Source organism: Schistocerca nitens, chromosome 1, assembly GCF_023898315.1.
Source record: "Schistocerca nitens isolate TAMUIC-IGC-003100 chromosome 1, iqSchNite1.1, whole genome shotgun sequence".
Classification (NCBI taxonomy): Eukaryota; Metazoa; Arthropoda; class Insecta; order Orthoptera; family Acrididae; genus Schistocerca; species Schistocerca nitens.
In genome coordinates this window covers 623,243,016-623,270,679 of record NC_064614.1, presented here as the reverse complement: position 1 = coordinate 623,270,679, position 27,664 = coordinate 623,243,016, and the positions used below count along the sequence as shown (strand labels likewise).

The window sequence follows — 27,664 nt, the reverse complement described above, 5'->3', positions numbered from 1 at the left end:
GCCATCCTCTGGATTCGAACCCAGTACATAAACATAAGTGCCTCCCCCCCCCCCCCCCCCCGGACCATGGAAGCAGTGATGTGAGAAGTGAAACGTTGGGTGTAGTCGCCAGAGGATTACACAGGTTTTGTACATTTTTTGTTAATCTCGGATGACAGAAGCTGACAGAATGCTTCCCTAATCAACTTTAAATTACAAATACCTGCAGCTGTTTCTTTATTGTTGCACTTCCGTTGCGCACGTCATCACATGAATTGCGTCAGTAAACTCTGCAAGTTAGTCAAATATTTAAGACTTTTTTTTAATAAAATGCTTCTAAGTGTATGACCGCGTCTTGATGCTATAAAACGACCGATGTTTTGGCTACCTGATGAAAGCTGCCTGCAATAGTAATCGAAACGGCGACAGATTTGTCTCATCATGACGCCGTCACTCATTCAGAAGACTTTTATTGAAATGGACTGTGGCATCGAAAGCCCCCGCTCTTACATTTAAGACTTTGCAACCCCGTGTGACACAAAAAAGGTAAAACTCTACCAGCTCTGGTGGATACACCCGTGGCCACACATAGATTGATGCTAGCAGACTGAACGCCTCGCAAAGAAAATAGTTTCCGAAACTAACCTCTAAAAGAAGCGACTATGAACGGTGAAGACATTCCTAAAGGGGGAAAAAAATTGTTTCGGATGACCTGCATAAAAATATTTTAAAACCACCAGTAAACCTGTCAGTACAGGGTCACTAGAAACCACAGGAATACACGTCAACAGGCTACATTAGAAGATAAAATAAATAAAAATATCCACAGCTATTTATGTCTGGGAATGTATATTTTCCACTACAAATGGCAATACTGTTATTTCCACAATTAATCTTGGTTTTAATAACAGGATGTAACCTCCCCCTCACTTATCGACCTCAATGACAGTGAAACTTAAACCGCGTGTACCTAATGGAAATTTGGGAAAAGCAATCGTCACCGAAGTTAATCTGTCGGTAAAGAGGGAGGGAAGGGATACATCTAAATGAAAGGAAAAATGCAAATGAAATTGGTGGAAATTAATTTTGAGAAAAGGGTAAAATTAATAAAGAAATGCGGTCGTTACGTTAACAATTAGTTGGCGTTAATTAGATATTTGAGATTTGGGGAAAATTACGGTCGCCAGTCCTATGGACAACTACTATAATAACTGAAAATGAAAGATTAATACACATACAAGTAGCACTAAAAGCGTGGCAACTGAAGGTTGACATGTGTCGTGTGGAAACTGAATGTTTGTCAGAAGTAATAAATTTCGCTACACTCTGACTTAATTTAGCAAAAGAATTAATAAAACCGGAAAATTGAAAGTTAATTTAGTGACTGAAATTAATAGTGAACTTTGTTTCTGAAGCACTACGAAATTCAATAAAATAAGGTTAGTCTTGGGCTACCTCAACAATAATTTCAAAAGCTACTTGAATCTACGCAATTTACAAATAAGAGATTTAACTTTGAACTTGAATTAAATGATTCTGAACAATTAACAATAGTAAAATTTAGTACGTACCAAGCTGAGCTGCAGTCACAGGTAAGCTAAAACATGGTAACAAAACTCGCACTCTTAATTTGTGCTTGTGTAATCTAAATATTGTAGCCAGCTATGATACTTTAACTGAACTTTGAAATTAAAGCAGTGAAATGGAATGATATTACTTTAATGCTGGCGTTTGAATTTCAACGACACTCTGGTTCATTCCGGAAAAGGAAGGGACCCTGCTTGGTAATGCAATTGGGACAATGAGCAACAAAGGTTCATGCTACGTTGCTGTAATTTTGTGAGACAAATTGAACAGTTTGAAAAGCTGAGGTCTGCCATACAGTTCTAAAACTTTACGTGCTTCCGGTCTTCCTTGTTGGTTGATTGAAGGTTTGAAGTCGTCGATCGAGGAGGTGGCGACAGTCACTCATTGTCGGCCGTCGCTGTTGCAGAAGCTGGATGTTGGCGCGCCTTCTTCTCGACACACCAGGCGAAACGGGCTCTTGATGTGCGCCAGCTAATGCTTCCCGTCCGCGACACCGTGTCAGAAACTATCACAGCAAGTCGAGCGCAATTACATGCTGCCAAACCCCGAAAGCGCGGCAACTCGCGGGAGCGTCACACAACACACCTGCTCCACCGCCCTACTCCGGTCAGACTCCCTCTGCCCTCGCTCCACGCGGCAGGGTTAACACTACCAAAGATCCTAAACACTTCGGTTCTCCACACGACCTATCGATGTAATCGTTCGATAACATAGTTTTCCCTAGGCCAGACCCAGCGTAAAAATACAAATAATATTTACAAAACAAACCACTTATACATCGACACACACACACACACACACACACACACACACACACATATATATATATATATATATATATATATATATATATATATATATATATACAGAAATGTCATATATTCAGGTAACAAAATAAGGAAAAAAATTTATAGTACACTAGATTTAAATAGGAGGATATGCATTTCCGGCTTTACTAGGAGACTGAAGTACAGTGGGTGGACAAAAATATCTAAACCCCAAAAACATGACACATTACTATGCTCAATAGCGTAAGAAAACCCGTTGGCATTCTGAACAGCTTCCAGTCGTGTCTCGTTGGACAAATATAGATCCTGTAAGGTTTTCAAGGGAATCTCATACCGCTCTTCCCGCAAAATAGTGGCAAGTTCAGTTAGCGATGATGAAAGCGGATAGCGATCACACATCCCTCTCGAACACAAACCACAAAGGATCAAAAATATTGAGATTTTCTGACTATGGTGACCAGAGGAGTGTGATAATTCATCCTCGTACTCGCAAGACCAGTCCCGGACGACCAAGCCTTATGATCAGCGGCCCTGTCTTCTTGGACAAAAGCCTCCCAATAGGGGAACAAACATCGTGCTGTGGGACTGACATGAGCAGCCAAAGTGGTCACATAGACCTTGGCAGAGTGACCGTGGGGCTCATGGAATACCATGATATGGCTGCCCAAATCACCACCGAAGCCCCGCCATATTTCATTCTTGGGACGTGAACTCGACCAGAAGTTGGAAACACTCCGCAACAAAACTCATCCACCCAAACGACATTCTTCCATTGCTCCGTAGTCCAGGTTTTATTGCTTCGGCACAACGTTTTCGTGTTACGGGCATTTGCATCACTGAAGCGTAGGTTTGGAATTCCAGCTCATCCTGAAATCCCTTGCTTCTGGAACTCCTTTCATGTTGTTTTCATACTGCCAGGGTTGACGACTGCGTCACTCAGAATCGTAGCAACTTTTACAGCTATCGTCCTTTTTTTTTTGTGTCACGTCCGAGATGTCGTTAGAGGGTGATTCTTTCCCTTTATGCTATACAAATCTTCAATATGGGCCCTCTTGAAACACCAAACACTTCTGCTGCCTTGCTTACGGCAACACCCATCATATCACTCGGCAGCGAGAACGGCGACACAACTTAAAAATGCAGTACTTCAGAAAAATCGACCTAGACTGTTCTATAGAGCTTGTATTGAAATAGTATATGTTGTTGTTGTTGTTGTTGTTGTTGTGGTCTTCAGTCCTGAGACTGGTTTGATGCAGCTCTCCATGCTACTCTATCCTGTGTAAGCTTTTTCATTTCCCAGTACCTACTGCAACCTACATCCTTCTGAATCTGCTTAGTGTATTCATCTCTTGGTATCCCTCTACGATTTTTACCCTCCACGCTGCCCTCCAATACTAAATTGGTGATCCATTGATGCCTCAGAACATGTCCTACCAACCGATCCCTTCTTCTGGTCAAATTGTGCCACAAACTTCTCTTCTCCCCGATCCTATTCAATACTTCCTCATTAGTTATGTGATCTACCCATCTAATCTTCAGCATTCTTCTTCAGCACCACATTTCAAAAGCTTCTATTCTCTTCTTGTCCAAACTATTTATCGTCCATGTTTCACTTCCATACATGGCTACACTCCATACAAATACTTTCAGAAATGACTTCCTGACACTTAAATCTATACTCGATGTTAACAAATTTCTCTTCTTCAGAAACGATTTCCTTGCCATTGCCAGTCTACATTTTATATCCTCTCTACCTCGACCATCATCAGTTATTTTGCTCCCCAAATAGCAAAACTCCTTTACTACTTGAAGTGTCTCATTTCCTAATCTAATTCCCTCAGCATCACGCGACTTGATTCGACTACATTCCATTATCCTCGTTTTGCTTTTGTTGGTGTTCATCTTATATCCTCCTTTCAAGACACTGTCCATTCCATTCAACTGCTCTTCCAAATCCTTTGCTGTCTCTGACAGAATTACAATGTCATCGGCGAACCTCAAAGTTTTTATTTCTTCTCCATGAATTTTAATACCTACTCCGAATTTTTCTTTTGTTTCCTTTACTGCTTGCTCAATATACAGATTGAACAACATCGGGGAGAGGCTACAACCCTGTCTTACTCCCTTCCCAACCACTGCTTTCCTTTCATGTCCCTCGACTCTTATAATTGCCATCTGGTTTCTGTACAAATTGTAAATAGCCTTTCGCTCCCTGTATTTTACCCCTGCCACCTTTAGAATTTGAAAGAGAGTATTCCAGTCAACATTGTCAAAAGCTTTCTCTAAGTCTACAAATGCTAGAAACGTAGGTTTGCCTTTCCTTAATCTTTCTTCTAAGATAAGTCGTAAGGTTAGTATTGCCTCACGTGTTCCAACATTTCTACGGAATCCAAACTGATCTTCCCCGAGGTCCGCTTCTACCAGCTTTTCCATTCGTCTGTAAAGAATTCGTGTTAGTATTTTGCAGCTGTGACTTATTAAACTGATAATTCGGTAATTTTCACATCTGTCAACACCTGCTTTCTTTGAGATTGGAATTATTATATTCTTCTCGAAGTCTGAGGGTATTTCGCCTGTTTCATACATCTTGCTCACCAGATGGTAGAGTTTTGTCAGGACTGGCTCTCCCAAGGCCGTCAGTAGTTCCAATGGAATGTTGTCTACTCCGGGGGCCTTGTTTCGACTCAGGTCTTTCAGTGCTCTGTCAAACTCTTCACGCAGTATCATATCTCCCATTTCATCTTCATCTAAATCCTCTTCCATTTCCATAAAATTGTCCTCAAGTACACCGCCCTTGTATAGACCCTCTATATACTCCTTCCACCTTTCTGCTTTCCCTTCTTTGCTTAGAACTGGGTTTCCATCTGAGCTCTTGATATTCATACAAGTCGTTCTCTGATCTCCAAAGGTCTCTTTAATTTTCCTGTAGGCAGTATCTATCTTACCCCTAGTGAGATAGGCCTGTACATCCTTACATTTGTCCTCTAGCCATCCCTGCTTAGCCATTTTGCACTTCCTGTCGATCTCATTTTTGAGACGTTTGTATTCCTTTTTGCCTGCTTCATTTACTGCATTTTTATATTTTCTCCTTTCATCGATTAAATTCAATATTTCTTCTGTTACCCAAGGATTTCTACTAGCCCTCGTCTTTTCACCTACTTGATCCTCTGCTGCCTTCGCTACTTCATCCCTCAAAGCTACCCATTCTTCTTCTACTGTAGTTCTTTCCCCCATTCTTGTCAATTGTTCCCTTATGCTCTCCCTGAAACTCTGTACAACCTCTGGTTCTTTCAGTTTATCCAGGTCCCATCTCCTTAAATTCCCACCTTTTTGCAGTTTCTTCAGTTTTAATCGACAGGTCATAACCAATAGATTGTGGTCAGAGTCCACATCTGCCCCTGGAAATGTCTTACAATTTAAAACCTGGTTCCTAAATCTCTGTCTTACCATTATATAATCTATCTGATACCTTTTAGTATCTCCAGGGTTCTTCCACGTATACAACCTTCTTTCATGATTCTTAAACCAAGTGTTAGCTATGATTATGTTGTGCTCTGTGCAAAATTCTACCAGGCGGCTTCCTCTTTCATTTCTTAGCCCCAATCCATATTCACCTACTATGTTTCCTTCTCTCCCTTTTCCTACACTCGAATTCCAGTCACCCATGACTATTAAATTTTCATCTCCCTTCACGATCAGAATAATTTCTTTTATTTCATCATACATTTCTTCAATTTCATCTGCAGAGCTAGTTGGCATATAAATTTGTAATACTGTAGTAGGTGTGGGCTTCGTATCTATCTTGGCCACAATAATGCGTTCACTATGCTGTTTGTAGTAGCTTACCCGCATTCCTATTTTCCTATTCATTATTAAACCTACTCCTGCATTACCCCTATTTGATTTTGTGTTTATAACCCTGTACTCACCTGACCAGAAGTCTTGTTCCTCCTGCCACCGAACTTCACTAATTCCCACTATATCTAACTTCAACCTATCCATTTCCCTTTTTAAATTTTCTAACCTACCTGCCCGATTAAGGGATCTGACAATCCACGCTCCGATCCGTAGAACGCCAGTTTTCTTTCTCCTGATAACGACGTCCTCTTGAGTAGTCCCCGCCCGGAGATCCGAATGGGGGACTATTTTACCTCCGGAATATTTTACCCAAGAGGACGCCATCATCATTTAATCATACAGTAAAGCTGCATGCCCTCGGGAAAAATTACGGCTGTAGTTTCCCCTTGCTTTCAGCCGTTCGCAGTACCAGCACAGCAAGGCCGTTATGATTATTGTTACAAGGCCACATCAGTCAGTCATCCAGACTGTTGCCCTTGCAACTACTGAAAAGGCTGCTGCCCCTATTCAGAAACCACACGTTTGTCTGGCCTCTCAACAGATACCCCTCCGTTGTGGTTGCACCTACGGTACGGCTATCTGTATCGCTGAGGTACGCAAGCCTCCCCACCAACGGCAAGGTCCATGGTTCATGGTGGGGAAGGGGGGGGGGAAATAGTAAAAACTTCCTTTAAATTTCAAGTAAGTATTTCTGGCAATAAATTCCATTATATGCTCTACAATAATAATATGGACATGTAGTTCTGTTCGCTTCGAATGCGAGATGCTGTCAGGTAAGTATTGATTAGTTCAAAAATGGTTCAAATGGCTCTCAGCACTATGGGACTTAACATCTGAGGTCATCAGTCCCCTAGAACTTAGAACTACTTAAACCTAACTAACCTAAGGACAACACACACATCCATGCCCGAGGCAGGATTCGAACCCGCGACCGTAGCGGTCGCGCGGTTCCAGACTGAAGCGCCTAGAACCGCTCGGTCACACAGGCCGGCTATTGATTAGTTCTTTGAGTTGTGCCATCTTCCCTGCTTTTCTAAAAACATGTTTTTTTTTAAATAAATCCCTCATGTAATAATTTTGCCAGTTTTTCACCACAGTTTATTAAGGAATATCAGTTAGGTGCAATTTAAGAAACACAATTAATGGAAACATAGAAACATAAATGAGCTGATATAACGTAGTGATACTTTTCGTCGAGAAAAAGGATTCAATATGAATTTTCTTTACAGCGCAAATTTCTATTCCTTTCTTGTACGTTGCAACGCACGAAACTTCGTAATATTGGGAACAGCTTTAATCGTCAAAACAGTATCTGTTCCTTCAGACATGCATGCATGTCTGACGGACGTTGTAATGTACCGGTAAAATACAGACACAATGTACACACAGACATTGTAATAATTAACGACAATACAAATTACATGCAACTTACCTTGTACATAAAAGGTGCTACAACCCACAATGTGCCGCTCTTCATGAATGAACCACGCAACCTGCCAGTAGCAACACTGAAGCGACGCTGTTCTTTGTCATGGTGAATCATGAAATAGCCTATAAGAAAACTGACACAACTGCCCAGAAGTGGACACATTGCGGGATGGAGATGTGACGTTTTTCGTGCTCGTTGGGCACTTCAAACGTATTTTTCAGTGACAAACTAAATATTGCCGTTTTTTGACTTGTCACTTTTCTTAGGGCGATGCGATATGAGCACCAACAATTTGTCCACGTTCGAGTTCGCTTAGCCCGGACATAATTCACTAAAACTACACAGAACGCCGTTCTGACCGCGACTGGCAGTTGCAACATGTTGAGAACATTACACAGGAGCCGATCGTTGTTAATTACAACAGCGCAACGTGGAGGCTTGGCTAGCATCCACATTTGTGCTCAAGCACGCACTTCTCGCAGTATTTTCATATTTTCTTTTTAATTTTATCCATAATTTGCAGCTTAAAAACGTGACTGTATTCAAAACATTGGAGGTTTGAAGTAAACAACGCCTTCAGTCATAATTTTTTCGTGTTTTATTAACTACACGATGCATTTCGGACCCTGTGGGTCCATCGTCTTGTGTACTTTGTCTTAATACACGTTGTATTTCATTCTCCTGAATGAGGTAAAATTAATATTCCTGTCATGAAAAGGTTTAATGTTAAATCTTTTCGTGACAGGAATATGCATTTCACCTCATTTAGGAGAAGAAATACAGCATGTATTAAGATAAAGTACACCTGACGATGGACCCACAGGGTCCGAAATGCATCGTGTAGTTAACAAAACACGAAAAAGTTGTGACTGAAGGTGTTGTTTAATTCATACCTCCAATGTTTCCATATTTTCGTCCAGCTCTGGTATAAGGGGTCAAGCCCTTATTAATATGAGGCAAACGATTTGGTAGTATTCATATCGATAGAATTGGTGCAGTGGTCACGACCCTGAATTCACATTCGGAACGACCACGACTCAAATGTCCAAACCACCGCCCGCTTGTAGATTTCCCGCGTTTCCCTGAACTCACTCGATAGATCATAACTTCTTGCTTCTATCGTTTTCCATTAGAAGGCGCCTAGGAACTGATTCTGAAGGTTTCCATTCCAAGATATCGGTTTTAACTGCTCCATGTATATGCCAGTCTCGTCGATAAGTGCGCGGCAGAAGGCGGCAGTGAGTCCGGCCGAGTATTGGCAGCGCGGCGACCCGGCCATCGCCCCGAGACCGGCTGCGCGGAACAAGGCCACGGACGACCACTTTCTCCGGCGAGATGGCGGGCCCTCAGCTAGCTGGCGTGCCGTTCACCAAATCACAACACCAGACCACGCGGGGGCTCCGTAGCTTCTTACCACCTCTACTCATACACAAGAGCGGGATGTGACGCAGGTGGTTGACTCTAGCAAATTGTCCCCATTACCCGATGTCAATTGCTAAGCACAGTTTACCGTTGCCCACTACAGCGCGTTGCAGATATCGCAGACTTGTGAGATTGTTCTTCACCGAGGGGTTTGGTGTTAATTGTAATCTGTATAGTCTTTGTACCAGGCGGTTATAATTAAAGTGCAGCTACTCACAGGGGTGCAGTGTGGGCTGTAATAATCGTATGTCAGAGAAACTTGGCAGATATGCTAATGCGGAACCGACTTACACTAGAGTTCCAATCGTGGTCACCAGGTGCAAATCTGCCGCTTTACACTTCTTGCACGACGGTATGATATCCACATGTCATTTGACAAAGCGTAACGGGAGTGAATAGTATGGCTATCGATACGGGAGCCGGTGCACTGTTAGTAAAACTGTTTTATGTGAACGACAGCAATTACAATGCTGAATTGAGAGAGTATCAACGACGAAAAGTCTGAGAAGAGTCCCGTTATCTTTAAATGATTTGAAGAAGATGGTAATAAAATTCAAATCACTTGGGAGAGGAAGGCGTCCAATCCCGTTGGAAGACATTGATGAGGTTGCTGTTACTGTAACTGATCATCTAGCACGTGCCTCGGGCAATGCTAATGCTCGTTCAGTGTCACGGGAATTGTCCGTCCCACGGTCAACAGCACGGAAAGTTTTGCGGTTTATTTTATACTGGTACCCTTAAATGTAGAAACTGGAACCTCATCATCTGCAGCAACGTTCTGCATTTATTATTCGGTTTCTGGCACGAATCGAAGTTCATGACATGTGACCGGGCAATATTCTGCGGAGTAACGATGAACATTTTACACTATAGGATGCAGAGAGTATACAGAACTGCCGTATTTGGGGTAATGGTAAATGTGTGACTAGGGCCTCCCGTCGGGTAGACCGTTCGCCGGGTGCAAGTCTTTCGATGTGTCGCCACTTCAGCGACTTGCGCGTCGATGGGGATGAAATGATGATGATTAGGATAACACAACACTCTCTCCCTGAGTGGAGAAAATCTCCGACCCAGCTGGGACTCGAATCCGGGCCCTTAGGATTGACATTCTGTCGCGCAGACCACTCAGCTACCGGAGGCGGACGGGGTAATGGTAAACCACGTGTTGTGCACGAAGCACCATTGCACTCGCCGTTTGTGACTGTGTGGTGTGGATTTACAAGCACCTTTATTCTCGGTCCTTTCGTCTTTGAAGAATATACCTGCATAGCGACTGTCAGGTATACAGTTACGTCGGTGCGTAATCGAGAGCTTCTTGTACAGCATGTGGTTCCTGTAGTTCGAGGCTCGATTATTGTCAAGTCTTCGAAGGAAGCACTCGAATAACGAGTTCACTGTGTCCAGATACTGATGGCTCCAGTACACAAATATCGATAAATCTGAATGTCTATACATGAAGTGCATATGCGGCCTGAAGATGGCGTATCGAAGTGCCGAAAATAATTGTAAAAATAAAATAAAACGCGCTGCTATTTGGCGATTTCCTTGGTAAATATTTGACCATCCGTCGTCCAGCGTTCACAATAGACCAGCAGGGATTCCACGAACGTGTTATCTCCAGAGGTTTTCCTGATGCATTCTTTTGGCTCTGGATATATCTCAAAGGAAGCTTTTACGAAAGACACTTTCGGTCTCTACCTGATATGAAGGCCGGTGTACAGGAACACTTCGCTCAGCTCCACCTAAACTGCTGCGAGCAGCTGTTGGGCACATCGGTTTAAGGATGCCGTATCACGTCGACGTCTCCAGTGTTAATACTGAACAAATTGTGTAAGTGGCTGTTACAACCTTCTCACGTGTTTCACCTTTTCTGCCCATGTCCCAATGATGAAGATGAGGTCCCATACTCCGAGGAACGTAGGGGACGATGCGGGAAACCCACACCGCCGTACTGGCAAGGCCCTAGCGAAGGTGGTTTGCCATTGCCTTCCTCCGACCCTAATGGGAATGAATGATGATGATGAAGAAGACACGACACCCAGTCATCTCGAGGCAGGGAAAATCCCTGAACCCTCCTGACCCATGTCCCATTACGTAATCCAATACACACGGAAACATTTCTACACGTCTCTCTTGCATTCACAGATTGGAACTAACTTTTATCCAGCGTAAATCGGCTCCACATTAACGCATTAGAATATCTACCAAGTTTCGCTGCCATACTATAATTACAGCCCACACTGGACCTCTGCGAGTAACTGCACTTTAACTATCCCGTATATTTTATTTCAACCATTATGCTGGCCGCAATAGTCACTGGTATGCGCCAGTGCTTGATGCGGAGTCAAAAACAAATCTTATGTATAACCTTTGACACGTCCGCCCCCGGTGTCTGAGTGGTCAGCGCGACAGAATGTCAATCCTAAGGGCCCGGATTCGATTCCCAGCTGGGTCGGAGATTTTTAGGCTCAGGGACTGGGTGTTATGTTGTCCTAATTATCATCATTTCATCCACATCGACGCGCAAGTCGCCGAAGTGGCGTCAAATCGAAAGACTTGCACCCGGCGAACGGTCTACCCGACGGGAAGCCCTAGTCACACGACATTTGCATTTACCTTTGACACTGTGGAAATAATCGGGAAGTTACCATATTACTTAGAAACGCTTTCTAGCGTTCTTGCATACGTACCGACCTCTGTGCCAACTTCAGCCAATAGGCCTCACTGGATTCCTATATGGAGACGCGAGTTGTCAGCACACCGCTCTCGCGAACGTCCTCAGTTTTCGTGACCGGAGCCAATACTTCTTAGTCAAGTAGCTTCTGAATTCGCCTCACAAGGGCTGAGTGCACTTCGCTTGCCAAAAGCACTCGGCAGAGCGGAACGGTCACCCATCTAAGAGCTAGCCAAGCCCCACAGCGCTTAACTTCGACAATCTGACTGGAACCGGTATTACCACTGCGGCAAAGCCGGTGCCTTGCATACTTAAACCAATCCGTCGTCTTAATCTGTTCCTGGTCTTGGTAAAATGCGAGTAGACACTCTTGTGAAAGAACCTGTCCACAAAGCGTAAGACACACGGCGCCACATCTATATTCGTAAACGACTAACCAGCTTCACGCTGCGCGATACCAAATGCGTGTCGAACTTAAAACTTTCAAATCCTGCCATAATCTACCCGTTAAAAGAGCCATAATCTTGAGTGAAAGCTTTAACACAGTAAGACAAGTATTACAGTAAGAAATTGCCTACATGTCTTGAGGCACCGTAACTCACCGGCGCACAATTTCCTCAGACTATATTCATCCAGTATTTGAGAAAGAGGACACTTACTGACATCCAAAAAATTTTACACAATTTTTAGGCTCAGGGACTGGGTGTTACGTTGTCCTAACTTGTCCTCGCTGACACCCCCACCCTCCAATCCTAATACACTCCTGGAAATTGAAATAAGAACACCGTGAATTCATTGTCCCAGGAAGGGGAAACTTTATTGACACATTCCTGGGGTCAGATACATCACATGATCACACTGACAGAACCACAGGCACATAGACACAGGCTACAGAGCATGCACAATGTCGGCACTAGTACAGTGTATATCCACCTTTCGCAGCAATGCAGGCTGCTATTCTCCCATGGAGACGATCGTAGAGATGCTGGATGTAGTCCTGTGGAACGGCTTGCCATGCCATTTCCACCTGGCGCCTCAGTTGGACCAGCGTTCGTGCTGGACGTGCAGACCGCGTGAGACGACGCTTCATCCAGTCCCAAACATGCTCAATGGGGGACAGATCCGGAGATCTTGCTGGCCAGGGTAGTTGACTTACACCTTCTAGAGCACGTTGGGTGGCACGGGATACATGCGGACGTGCATTGTCCTGTTGGAACAGCAAGTTCCCTTGCCGGTCTAGGAATGGTAGAACGATGGGTTCGATGACGGTTTGGATGTACCGTGCACTATTCAGTGTCCCCTCGACGATCACCAGTGGTGTACGGCCAGTGTAGGAGATCGCTCCCCACACCATGATGCCGGGTGTTGGCCCTGTGTGCCTCGGTCGTATGCAGTCCTGATTGTGGCGCTCACCTGCACTGCGCCAAACACGCATACGACCATCATTGGCACCAAGGCAGAAGCGACTCTCATCGCTGAAGACGACACGTCTCCATTCGTCCCTCCATTCACGCCTGTCGCGACACCACTGGAGGCGGGCTGCACGATGTTGGGGCGTGAGCGGAAGACGGCCTAACGGTGTGCGGGACCGTAGCCCAGCTTCATGGAGACGGTTGCGAATGGTCCTCGCCGATACCCCAGGAGCAACAGTGTCCCTAATTTGCTGGGAAGTGGCGGTGCGGTCCCCTACGGCACTGCGTAGGATCCTACGGTCTTGGCGTGCATCCGTGCGTCGCTGCGGTCCGGTCCCAGGTCGACGGGCACGTGCACCTTCCGCCGACCACTGGCGACAACATCGATGTACTGTGGAGACCTCACGCCCCACGTGTTGAGCAATTCGGCGGTACGTCCACCCGGCCTCCCGCATGCCCACTATACGCCCTCGCTCAAAGTCCGTCAACTGCACATACGGTTCACGTCCACGCTGTCGCGGCATGCTACCAGTGTTAAAGACTGCGATGGAGCTCCGTATGCCACGGCAAACTGGCTGACACTGACGGCGGCGGTGCACAAATGCTGCGCAGCTAGCGCCATTCGACGGCCAACACCGCGGTTCCTGGTGTGTCCGCTGTGCCGTGCGTGTGATCATTGCTTGTACAGCCCTCTCGCAGTGTCCGGAGCAAGTATGGTGGGTCTGACACACCGGTGTCAATGTGTTCTTTTTTCCATTTCCAGGAGTGTAGAATGATGAAAAGAAAACTGTTTACCGCTTACTACATTTTCGCTGTTAATGCAGTAAATTTTTAGCATCAGGCATGACTTTTAATTTATTACTTCTTTACTGTTCACTCGATCCGCGACACACTTTGCAGAAAATAACCATATATACCTCTGAACGTGCCTGCAAAATTACATCAGGAGATATGGCTTCATAAACGTTGCGATGAGTGAAAAAGTAGCTTTTGCTTAAAACGGAGCGCAAATTTCCCAGACTATAGTAGTCATCCAGTGGTCGAGAATGAAAGCAGTCAGGGCCATCTAATAAATTTCTAAAACATTTCTCGCATACATGTTTATCACATTAACGCCTTTTTAAAGTAATTAGCGGTGTGAAGCTCTGTTATACATGGGTGTCCAGTCCTTAAGAATCGGAGGTGGGGGTTTAACCCCGTAACGGTCGACTTTTGACGTCATCAGACTACTCCCTGAGATCGTGGAGTCACACTGATGTACGTTACGGAGCTTGTTCAACAGAAGTATGACATAAACTATTAGATAGATTGTAGGTCTTGGTGCCAAACACAGCAAACAGTGCCAGATAATATTATTACCATATTTTTGGAAAACCTGATGAATCCTGTCGTATGCGAATTCTCAAAGACGACTTCAAATTATAAGTATGTGATGCAATGAAATAGACTACCAACAAGAGTACTGATTACTGTATGTGTGTAGTATTCCATGGGCTAGAAACGCAAAGCGAAAGACGATGACGCGTATTCGTAATTTCTCTGTTGTACGAGGGGCGTTCAGTAAGTAATGCAACTCCGGAGCGGGAAGGAGCGTCTGGCCCCCGGCACAAATCCGCCCGGCGGACTTGGGTCGAGGTCCGCTCAGCCGGTCAGTCTGTGGATGGTTTTTAGGTGGTTTTCCATCTGCCTCGGCGAATGCGGGCTGGTTCCCCTTATTCCGCCTCGGCTACACTATGTCGGCGATTGCTGCGCAAACAAGTTCTCCAAGTACGCGCACACCACCATTACTCTACCACGCAAACATAGGGGTTACACTTTACACTCGTCTGGTGTGAGACGTTCCCTGCGGAGGTCCCCAGGGGGCCGAACCCCGGGGAAACGGAAATGGACTGCAGTAGTTATTGTGGGGTTGTGGACCACTGCAGCTGCGGCGGGGACGGAGCCTCTCCTTCGTTTCTAGGTCCACGGTTACCATACAACGTACAGGTAATGCAACACATTTTTTTTTCAGGATTCCAATACACCATATTACTCCCAACTCTTTCGGCTACAAAACCCTATTTTTTCAACATAATCTCAGTTTACTGCGACTGGGATGACCTGTATGCCACCTTACTGGGATGACCTGCATGCCCACCTTACTGGGATGACCTGCATGCCCACACGGTACCACTCTACAGGTCGACGTTGGTGTCAGCGTCTTGCTTCATCAATAGGCTCCCCATCATTTACGTACTGCTTTCCGCAGAGTGCATCCTTCACTGGACGAAGCAGATGGAAGTCGGAAGGTGCTAGATCCGGGCTGTAGGGAAGGTGAGGAAGAACAGTCCAATGAAGTTCCGTGAGTTCCTCTCGGGTGCGCAGACTTACGTGAGGCCTTGCGTTGTCATGCAGAATCAGAAGTTCGTTTGCATTTTTGTGGCGACACATCTTTGAATACGCAATTGGCAGACCAGTGCGTCAGCACTACCGACAGAGACGTCCAGTTGAGCAGCGACGAGTTGGATGGTGATCCGTCGATCACCTCGAATGAGTGTGTCCGCACGTTCCCACACTACAAGAGTTACAGCTGGTGCAGCCGGCCGGCCGGCACACGGGAGATGGGACAGGTTTGGACGATCTTGTTGCGACAATGACTGACGACTCGCCCAACGATTCCACCGTGCTTTTCTTCACTGCCAGGTCACCGTACACATTCTGCAAGCACCTATGAATATCTGCGATGCTCTGGTTTCCCGCCAAAAGGAACTCAGTGAGAGCCGGCCGCTGTGGCCGGGGGTTCTAGGCGCTTCAGTCCGGAACCACGCGGCTGCCACGGTCGCAGGTTCGATTCCTGCCTCTGGCATGGATGTGCTTGATGTCATTAAGTTCGATACGTTTAAGTAGTTCTAAGTTCTAGGGGACTGTTGACCTTAGATGTTAAGTCCCATAGTGCTTAGAGCCATTTGAACCATTTTGAACTCAATTATGGTTCTGTGCTTCGAACACATCTCCGTTACAGACGCCGTTTTGAAGGCAGCGTATAGCGTGGCCACCTATCGGAACTTCATGAAACTGTAAGGGCTGAAGCGGGAATATTTCACAACGTCTAACAAAAAATTCAGCATTATTTCAACCGAAACTGGCCTAGAAAAACATATGTTGCATTATTTAGTAAATGGCCCTCTTAAAATAGTGCGCTAAGCATTACGGCATAATGTCTTGACTGGATGACCGTGATACCGTGTCTCACGGCCACCTGAAACAATTTAGATAAAGTGCGGAACAACCAACAGAGACACGGCGTGAATGCATCGTCGTTGTGACGCTGAACGTTCGCTCCCTGTTGCAGGCGTGATGGCGCAGGCCCTGGTCCCCGGAGTGCTCCCAGCAGAGACGCCGCCGCCGTCGCCCCCCAGCACGCCCCCGCCACCCACGCCTCCTCGGTCGCAGTCGACGTCACCGGACGCTTCTCCATCTGACTCCATGACGACGACGACAACCACAAGCGCAGTCACAACCACCGCGGCTGCCGCAATAGCCAGCTCCACGGTAAGTGCTAAATATAAGAGTACATAATGCACAATGAAATGTTTCCGCTACTTGCTGCTCCACAGCTGTACGAAACTCGTAACGTGTAGAACAGATCGACAGTTGCTACGTGAATTGCTTTCAAACAGTTACGGTCTTTCAGGCATTTTCAGGTACACAAGAGTATGAGATTTTTATTCATATCATATTTTAAAGTACTTTCGACGCAGAGTGACTTGACAAACATATCTGGAAACCATAATGCGAATACACAGGGTGACCATAATTAACGTTTCAGTTTCGAAACGCTGTAGGAAGAGAACTACTACTCAGAATGACGTAAAATTTGAACGGCATCATATTGACGCGGGGGGAAACGCCAAGGAACCAAAAAACTTTAACGAACATTTTAATAATAATTGTCGCTGTAAGCGTCTCAACGTGAATGAGGTCGGCTACAAATGACAACTGAATCGCAATACGACGACTGTGGTTGAGTTGTCCAATACACCATCCGTACCGTTCTATGTGCATGACTGCACAAGTTGTGGCACTGTTATTTAAGTAAGCCCATCCACCTCGGCAAGGTAGTACCACATCGTACGGGAAAATCTTTTTTTTTTAATTCTCCTGGAGCCAAAAACAGCACAAAAAGCAAAAGACATCGGTTTTTAATTGTCTGGGCGCCACAAACAGGATAAAAATGCAAAACTACATAGGTTTCTAAGTATCGTGAGACTGGCGCCAGAGACCGAGCGTGGTGGCGCAGTGGTTAGCACACTGAACTCGCATTCTGGAGGACGACGGTTCAATCCCGCGTCCGGCCATCCTGATTTAGGTTTTCCGTGATTTCCCTAAATCGCTCCAGGCGAATGCCGGGATTGTTCCTTTAAAAGGGCACGGCCGACTTCCTTTCCCGTCCTTCCCTAATCCGATGAGACCGATGACCTCGCTGTTTGGTCTCTTCTCCAAAACAATCCAATCCAATTCCACTGGCGCCAGACAAGCTCAGTATGCTGTGCACCGTTTTCTGCCAGAAGCTGAAAACGAGAAACAGCGCTTTCCACAACATGTCGGAGTGTTTCGGGAGTCACGTTCATAATGCGTTGCACAGAGGGTGCCTCCATTTTAGGTGCGTTTGTAATTCGCGCACTGAGCACAACATCTTTCAGATAACCCCACAGTCAGAAGTCAGACGGATTAAGATCAGGTGATCTGGACGGCCAGTCTCTAGGGAAATGACGGCTGACAATTTTTGCATTTCCAAAATACCTCTGAAACAGCCGCTTCACTGTGTGCAATGTTCGGGGAGCGCCATTTTGCATAAAAATATTCCTACCCACAAATCCACGCTATTGAATGGTTGAAATGACTTTGGTGCGTAAAAGACACTCATAGCGTCCACCACCAGCGCTACAGGTAACAGAACCCGCAGGACTCATCTCCTCGAAAAGATAGCGCTCTACGATGCACGATACGATCAACCTTCACCCCACAGTAAAGTTTTCAGAATGAAGTGGTACCGGGTGATGTGCGTGCGGATTTTCTGTTGTCCATATTCAGCAGTTCTGCGTATTGATATGTCCTTGGAGATGGAAATGGGCTTCGTCTGTTCACAGAATGTTCCATGGCCGTTCACTGTGCACTTCCATGCGAGCAAGAAATTCCAGAGCGAACGTTTGTCTTGCTGGCAGGTCAACGGGAAGTAACTCCTGAACATGGGTGATTTTTGTATGGATAGCGATGCAGGATGTTCAAAAATGTGTGTGAAATCTTATGGGACTTAACTGCTAAGGTTATCAGTCCCTAAGTTTACACACTACCTAACTTAAATTATCCTAAGGACAAACACACACACACACACACACACACACCAATGCCCGAGGGAGGACTCGAACCTCCGCCAGGATCAGCCACACAGTCCATGACAGCAGCGCCTTAGACCGGATGCAGGATGTTTCGTAACATTTTACGCACAGCGCTCGCGGGCATGTCCAACGTTCAAGCAATTCCCCTGGATTGCATATTTGCAAACGACCACTCGATCCCTCCTGCAATGCTGTGGCCACACGTCAAATCAAGTACTTCCCTCCCTCTGCCACACTGCAATTCAAAAGACCCTGTCTTTTCGAATTCTGAAGTCGTTTTCTCCAGTCCCTTAGCGAACAAAGGACCAGTGCCTTTCTACAAACACTTGAGTATCTGGATCTTCTGCAGGGCTATTCGCACACGGTCACCGTTCTTGTAAAAGAGCTTTACCAGCAGCGTGCAAACATTCCTGGAGACAGACATATTGGGCGTCCCGGGCGCAAACTGTGGAACAGCCGTGTGCCGCGCGTATGTTGAGCTGTTGATGTGACGCTAACGGAGCCATCTATTGGTCAAATTTTTGTCAGATTTTTTTTCCATGGCGTTTCCCCCTATGTCAATATGAAACTAGACCTTTAATTATGAAAGGACGTCCTTTAAGTAAGCTGTGTCTACAATTACATGTATACACACTGTCTGTCAAACCACTATGAAATGGATGGCAGAGGGTACTTAGTAGACCTCTTAAATGTCTCCTTGGATGCTGTAATTACTCTAATCTTGTCTTCACCGTCTCTGCAGGAGCGATGCGAAGGGTGCAGAAGAACACTTCCAGATTCTTCACTTAGCGCGCTTTCCAAGTGGACTTTCGGCAGGATAATTGGCACATCTATGCATTATGAGCTATATAATTTGCAATAGTCGAAATAATTAGCTGAACGCCCGAAAGTATCCTTGTAACTTGAGGGAGAATGTTGTGTCTGCCAAGACCTGAAGTCCAGTCTCTCAGTATTATGGACTTTCTTCCCCCCAAGTTATTCATAGGTTTTTCGACAGGGTTCTCGCGTCTTCCAACTGATCCTACGTTGAGCTGGTTTTCTGCCTACTCTCTCCGTATCTATATACTTCCTCTTTGCTTGCTTCTATGAATTTTCCATCTAGTGTCAAGTTAACTACTGCAGACTGTCGAAACACAAGCTCCACCAATCTGTTCCCTGTTCAAAATGGTTCAAATGGCTCTGAGCACTATGGGACATAACATCTGAGGTCATCAGTCCCCTAGGACTTAGAACTACTTAAACCTAACTAACCTAAAGACATCACACACATCCATGTCCGAGGCAGGATTCGAACCTGCGACCGTAGCAGCAACGCGGTTCCGGGCTGAAGCGCCTAGAACCGCTCGATCACAACGGTCGGCCCCTGTTCAGATACCTGTTTTCTTTCCTCGCTTATTCTTCTTACAAGGGAACCTCCCCATCGCACCCCCCTCAGAATTAGTTATAAGTTGGTACAGTGGACAGGCCTTGAAAAACTGAACACAGATCAATCGAGAAGACAGGAACAAGTTGTGTGGAACTATGAAAAAATAAGCAAAATATACAAACTGAGTAGTCCATGTGGAAGATAGGCAACATCAAGGTGAGAGTGACCCCAAGAGCGCCGTGGTCCCGTAGTTAGCGAGTGCAGCTGCGGAACGAGAGGTCATTGGTTCAAGTCTTCCCTCGGGTGAAAATTTTCAGACAATTATCAAAGTTGAGGCACTCACACATAATCAACTTCGCTCTCCAAAATTCCAGGACATGTTCAGATTTTCTTGGACATATGCAGGATTTGACGGTCTACACACGGAAAAATTTGAAAACGTTAAAAACATATGTTTTGACACAGCACAGGCAAAACTGTGCGACTGTGAAACTGTTGCATTCATTTGTTGCAGTTTATGTGACAAACTCTTATGTTTTCACACTTTTTTGGGAATGAGTATCACATCCGCAAGAAAACCTAAATCTGGCAAGATAGAAGAATCTTTTTACCCATTCACCAAGTGTACACGTTAGGTGGGTCGACAACATATTCCTGTCGTGACGCACATGCCGTCACCAGTGTCGTATAGAATATATCAGACGTGTCTTCCTGTAGAGGAATCGGTTGACCTATCACCTTGCAATCAAATGTTTTCGGTTTCCATTGGAGAGGCACGTCCTTTCGGCTACTAATCGCACGGTTTTGCAGTGCGGTCGCAAAACACAGACACTAAACTTATTACACTGAACAGAGACGTCAATGAACGAACGGACAGATCATAACTTTGCAAAAATAAAGAAAGTAAAATTTCCACTCTAGGGAAGATTTGAACCAAGGTACTCTCCTTCCGCAGTTGCTCACGCTAACCACAGGACCACGGCGCTCCTGGACTTACACCGTCCTTGATGTTGCCTATCTTGCGCATGGACTACTCAGTTTGTATATTTTGCTTAGTTTTTTCATAGTTCCACACAACTTCTTCCTGTTTTCTCGATTGATCTGTGTTCAGTTTTTCAGGGCCTATCCACTGTGCCAACTTATAACTAAATCTGAGGGGGGTGCGATGGGGAGGTTCCCTTGTTAGTATCCCTTCATTTCGAACTTTATACGTCCAACTTCCTCTGCCTATACAATGCAAATGCTTCCAGTTCATTATTCTCTGTTTTCTCTACGATACACATGCAGCAACCATTCAGCTCAATGTGCCACAGTTACAGTTCAGTTTCCGAAACATCGACCTCACTTCCATTTCAGTATTTGATGCCATCAAAGCTTCTTTTACCCCACAGACCGATAAAAAACGAAAATGTTATATTATTGTCCATTGCCGTTTTAATCTCCAATTCGAAGACTAGTTTGATGCTACTGTATCCTTTGCAAGCCTCGTCATCTCCAAAAACTACTGCAACCTACATCCATTTGAACCTGTTTACGGTATTGATCCCTTACTTTCTCTGTGCAATTTTTACTCCCCGGACCCCCTCACTTTCCTTTAAAATGGAACTGACGATTGCTTGAAGACTCAGAATGTGTCCTATAGACATATCCCATCTTTTAGTCAAGTTGTACCATACATTTCTTTTCTCTTAGTTCGAGTCAGTACCTCTTCTGTATAAACCGCATATCAGAAGCTTCTAATTTTTTCTTCTGTGAACTGCTTATCGCCCACGTTTCACTTCCTTACAAGGCTACAGCACAGACAAATATGTTCGGGGAAGACTTCCTAACACTTAAATTTATATTAGATGTTAACTAATTCCTTTTTTTCTCAAAAATTCTCTCCTGGTTATAGCCATCGGCATTTTATATCCTCTCTACTTCGGCCAAATAGCAAAATCTATTCTCTACTTTTAGAGCTCATTTCCTACTCTAATTCCCGCAGCATCGTCTTATTTAATTTGATTGCATGCCAAAGCCCTTGTTTTACTTTCGTAGATGTTCATCTTACATCCTCCTTTCAAGACGCTATCCATTTCGTTCAACCGTTCTCCAAGTGGTTCGCTGTCTCTCACAAAATTACAATGCCATCTGCAAACCTTGGAGTTTTTATTTTTTGTCCTTGAGCTTTAATGCCTTCTCTAAGTAAATTCTTTTTGGATTTCTTTAGTGCTAACTCACTGTACAGATTGAATAGCGTCGGGGATAGGCTACAGCCTGTCTCACTCCCTTCTCAACTAGTCCTTTCCATTGCTCTTATAACTGCACTCTGCTTTCTATACATATTGTAAATAACCTTTCGCTGCTTCCTGTATTTTACTTCTGCTACCTTGCTACTTTCAGAATGACAAAGAATGTATTCTAGTCAACAGTGTCAAAAGATTTCTGGATGTCTACGCAGCTGAAATCTTCAGGCGTATTGACATGTTTAATAAAGACCACAACCGCAGGAATTATGTCACGTGCACTTATCGCAAGGAAAGGAAACGTTACTAAATGCAGTGAACTACAAAAGTGTCACAGAGGACAACAACGGCTACCTCATTCAGTAGTGTTGGCTAGCAGCCGTAGCCAAAAACGAATTACCGTAGCCGTCCGCGGTGGCCGAGCGGTTCTAGGCGCTTCAGTCTGGAACCGCGCGACTGCCACGGTCGCAGGAGCGAATCCTGCCTCGGGCATGGATGTGTGTGATGTCCTTAGGTTAGTTAGGTTTAAGTAGTTCTAAGTTCTAGGGGACTGATGACCTCCGATGTTAAGTCCCACAGTGCGTAGAGTCATTTGAACCATTTTTGGTTTGCCGAGTGCTTTTGGCAAGCGAAGTGCACTCAGCCCTTGCGAGGCGAATTCGGAAGCTAGGGCGCCCATACCCGGGGACAAACGGGGTTGCCCCCCCCCCCCCTCTCCGCCTCCCTCCCGACCCTACTTCCCTACATTTAGGTGTTTTTCTTTCAAGAAAATGCCGGTATTAACCACTTTAATAACATGGAACTTCATTATGACTGCATAAAGGTCACCATTTGTCTTCCAAAATATTAAAAACGCTCCATAGCCCCGGATCTAGCTCCCCCCCCCTCCCACCCCTAAAAACTATCGCTTGGGCGCCCTTGTCTCTTAATATTCATACAGTCGTTCTCTTTTCTTCAAAGGCCTCTTTAATTTTCCTATAAGCGATATCTATCTTTCCCCTAGTTACATGTTTCTACAGCCTTAAATTTGTTCTCTGTTCATTCCTGCTTAGCCAATTTGTAATTTCTGTGATTCCGATTTTTCAGACGTCCGTACTCTCTTTTGCTTACTTCTTTTGCTGTATTTTTTATGTTTTCTTCTTTCGTCAATTAAATTCATTATCTCATTTTCTACGTCAGGATCGTGTTTTTATCTTTGTGTTCCACTGCTACTTTCACAACTTCATTTCTGAAGGGGGTCCTATAAACTTCTATTGTATTCATTTTCCCTGTTTCAACGTTGCCTAATATTCACTTAGAAGTTCTCAATAATCTCAGCTTTTTTCAACTTACCGAGTTCCTATCTGTTTAACTTCGTATTTTTGCAGTTTTAACCTGCAGTTCATAACCATTCATTATGATTCTTAGTACACGTTATCTTAGTATTTACATTCAAGAAGTAGTGATTCCATTTAACTAAGTTATTTGTAAACAGTAGTCTATTCTTACAGAACTGCTGCTCTTTGTTAATGACATTGCTCTAGTTTCTTTCTTCTCAACACATTGCAGTCTTGTCTGGATCTTAGGCTCTTCTGCAGATTTTCTCCATTCTGCACTCTCCATTGGCGTTCTTCGCCACCCTGTAATAATTTTTATATATTTTTGTTTCTTGGCACAGTTCATCTTCGTAAGGGCAGTACTGCATCCCTTGCTAATTAGCGATGATAATGTTTTCACAAGAACGGCCATGAACTGCAGCCTGGAAGACGAGGCTTTCGTTTAGAGTCTAGCTCCCCTAGCATGGTTGACGACAAAGTCTGTAGAACCCCTCCCCCTCTCTCTTCGTCGCTATACGTTGTGAGACACATTTCTTTTGTTTCCTCCGGTGAGGCTAGTCGGGTTAGGATGTCGTGTCCGCAGCTAGGCAGCCACCGACCCAGTTCCGGACCTCTTCAGGACACACTAGCGCCTAGCCGGCACTGAAGGTCCATTTGTCGAGGCGATGCCTACCAGGGAGAAAGAAAAGTGTTCAATCATGTGTAAATTCCTAAGTTCACAAATTGCTGAGGTCATCGGTCCCTAGACTTACACACTACTTAAACTAACTTATGCTAAGAACAACACACACACTCGTGCCCGAGGGAGGACTCGAACCTCCGGCGGGAGGGTTCGCGCAATCCGTGACATGGCGCCTCTCTCCGCGCGGCCATTCTGCGCCGCTAACTGAGCATATCAAAATTTTCAGAATAAGAACAGTAAGACTACTTTTAATTATGTTCATTTTAGCTTGTATAAGCGGATAAAGGGCGTGGAAGTTTTGTGATAGTATTAGAGATCGCACCTGCCATCTGAAACGTTCCTTCTGTCCATTCTTCGGAGCTTCCGCGGCGTCGCCCAAAATTACACCCGCGACCGCGGTATCAATCCACACACCCTTGGGGATAAGAGGTGCAAAGAGACGAATTACGCGACGAACTGGTCCGCGGATTTAATTGGGAACGTTTTTTTGGTGGACTTGGATTAATTCTCTGCATTGCTACATTTGTAACTAATATAAATAAAGGTCGACAGCCGCACTTTGACCCGAGAGACAATGTAAACTGTACAATTCAAAATTCAATAATCAAAAACTCTTTAGATCTCTAACTGCTTTCAGAAAAGATTCCGAGGTCCGATCACTGCACTGTAGTATGTTTGCTGCTAATAGTCCAGTACGCCACCTTCAGTTGGCTGATAAAGTTACCATAACAACAAAAGAGGAACATTGTTTGAAGTCAACGTGGGTAGCGCCACTCAAAAACACGGTGCTAAAATTTACACAGAAAAATGGTTCAAATGGCTCTGAGTACTATGGGACTTAACTTCTGAGGTCATCAGTCCCCTAGAACTTAGAACTACTTAAACCTAACTAACCTAAGGACATCACACACATCCATGCCCGAGGCAGGATTCGAACCTGCGACCGTAGCGGTCGCGCGGTTCCAGACTGTAGCGCCTAGAACCGCTCGGCTACCCCGGCCGGCCTTGCATAGAAACAAATGTCATTTATTGGAATCAATTTATACGTCGCTTTTATCCAACAATACCTCCAGCTAGCTGATGTATCGTCACTCTCCTCTCAGCCTTCTTTTGTCGAAAAAGCCCACATTAAATTTCCCAACAGATTAAAACTGTGCCGAATCGGGCGTCTTGGCATTCCGGGGGCAAGTGCTCTAACAACTGAGCTACCGAAGCTCGACTGCCGACCCACCCTCAAAGCCTTACTTCCGCCAGTACCTCACCTCCTATCTTCCAAACACAACAGAAGTTCTGCGTAAAAGAGGTACTGGCGGAAGTAAGGCTGTGAGGGCGGCTCGTGAGTCGTGCTTCGGTAGCTCAGTTGGTAAAGCTCTTGCCTGTGGAAGGCAAAGGTCTACGGTTCGAGGACCGCTCCGCCACACGGTTTTAAAATCTGCCACGAATTTTCACATCTGCATACACTCCACTGCAGAGTGAAAAATACATTCTCGAAGTCTACATTAATTAATCCGCAACACTCGTCGAGAAAAACATGGAAGCGACAACTTGAATTCCACGCCAACGCCGGAAAGTAGTTCCGATTCTCTTAGCATTCGATACTGCACTACGTATATCGGTTGAACACAAGAGATCACCTGTTCCCGATTCCTGTTGTATACAATGAAAAGAACCACATTCACCCCAGAGTGCACGCAACCTCTCCACACCACGAGGAAAAGCGGCCTCACTTTCCATAAGCGCCCAACCGCTCCACGAAATTTTTTGGCATATAGGGCTTCCAGCTAATCAGGAGCAGAATATGGGCATTCTCACTGGCCATATCCTGCTTCTGTTTGTAGCTCTCCTGTAAGATTCTGCCTCCTTGCCTCCTAGAAGGGCTGTAAGAATATTTGTGGGAACGATCGTTGGAGACACCAGCCGTGATGGGAAGATTACTCTCCCTGTATGTCTGTCATGTAGGCTCCGTGTACAACGCATTTAAGAGGATCTGGCAAAGACCAGCCCTTTAGTTCCAGGCTGAAGAAAATCCCCTTCCCCCTCCAGTAGGGTACTGGTCCATGCGACTCCAAGCAAACCTTCGGTGAGATTATTGTCAATGTGTTCTGTAATTTTGTCAGAGGCGGTGCAAGGGACGATCGACTAAAAGGAATTTACAAGGTCCTGAAAAGAGATTATAACATGAACAGCAACAAAAGTAAAACAAGGGTCATGGAATGTAGTCGAATTAAATCAAGCGATGCTGCAGAAATTATACTAGGAAATGAGACACTAAAAGCAGTCGATGAACTCCGCTATTTTCTCAGAAAAATAACTGATGATGGCCAAATTATAGAAGACATAAAATGCAGACTTGCAATCGCAAGAAAAGAATGTCTGAAAGAGAGAAATTTGCTAACTCCGAAATAAATTCAAGTGTTGCGAAGTCTTTTTCTGTAGGTATTTGTATGAATTATCCTTGTACAGAAGTTACACGTGAAAGATAAACAGTTCAAATAAGAAGAGAACTGATGCTTTTGAAATATGTTACTGCAAAAGAATGCTGAACATTGAATGGGTCGGACGAATAACTAGTGAGTAGATACTGAATCAAATTAGTGAAAAAGGGAGGGGGGAGGAGGGGTCGTCGTAAAAATTGTGGAGGAAGACGAAGGCAGGTTCAAATGGATGTAAGTTGCGGTAGTTACGCAGAGATCAAAAGACATTCAGGGGATAGACAAGCCTGGTTAACTTCTTGAAACCAGATTTCGCAGTGAACAGCATTGCAACAACGGATACAAACTCGACTATTACATTCCAGAATCACAACTCCTGTTTCTTTAAAGAATCGAACTCGCAACTATAAAACAGCTACAAACGTCTGATTACTTTAAAAATGAGTTAGTGTGTTATTTATTTGACGGTAAGCATGTAAGCCATAAAAAGTTCAGAGAAAACTTGAAATTATGTTTATGTCGTAATGTGCTTCATTCTCAAATACTGGATAAATATATTCGGGAGAATTTACACGCCATGAGTGATGCTGTCTAAAGACACGTATGCAGTTTCTACTTGTACTACGTATCTTAACTGTGTTAAACTTTGAACGCAGGACAATATCTCTTAGTGAGGACTTTATGATAGCATTTTAAATTTTTAAATTCGATCAATAATTACATGAAATATCGAAAACCAAATTTTTGTTACCCCTGAAAGCCATTATTGAATCTGTGCACCATTTTCGTCGTTCATTTACACACATAAAAACAAAATTTGGTACATATGCTATTCGTCGTTCAGAAAAAAGTACTGTGGGGTAAGCACAGTACTTCATTCAGACAGTGAGTGGTATGTGTACCAAATTTGGTTGAAATCGATCAAGTGGTTTAGGAGTACATGTGGAACATACATACATACACACAGGCATCCATTTTTGTATATGCAGATTAAACAGTGAAACTGGTGCATAGACTTGACTGTAGATTGCCCATTTAACGGCTTCCTGGAGCAACAAAAAATTGATTTTCATGTAATTATTGAGGAATTTAAAAAATTAAAATGCTGTCATAAAC

At 44.7% G+C, this 27,664-nt stretch overlaps 1 protein-coding gene across 3 annotated transcripts in view; it reads left to right on the top strand.

Annotated features, from left to right (window-relative positions):
* The window catches only part of LOC126257579 (putative epidermal cell surface receptor), a 445,086-nt gene that overhangs the window by 259,393 nt on the left and 158,029 nt on the right, over positions 1-27,664 (top strand). For all 3 annotated transcript variants that reach the window (XM_049955577.1, XM_049955575.1, XM_049955576.1), the window contains exon 2: positions 16,481-16,680. In XM_049955577.1, the coding sequence (XP_049811534.1) occupies positions 16,481-16,680 (200 nt within the window). The remainder of the gene's footprint in view (positions 1-16,480; positions 16,681-27,664) is intronic.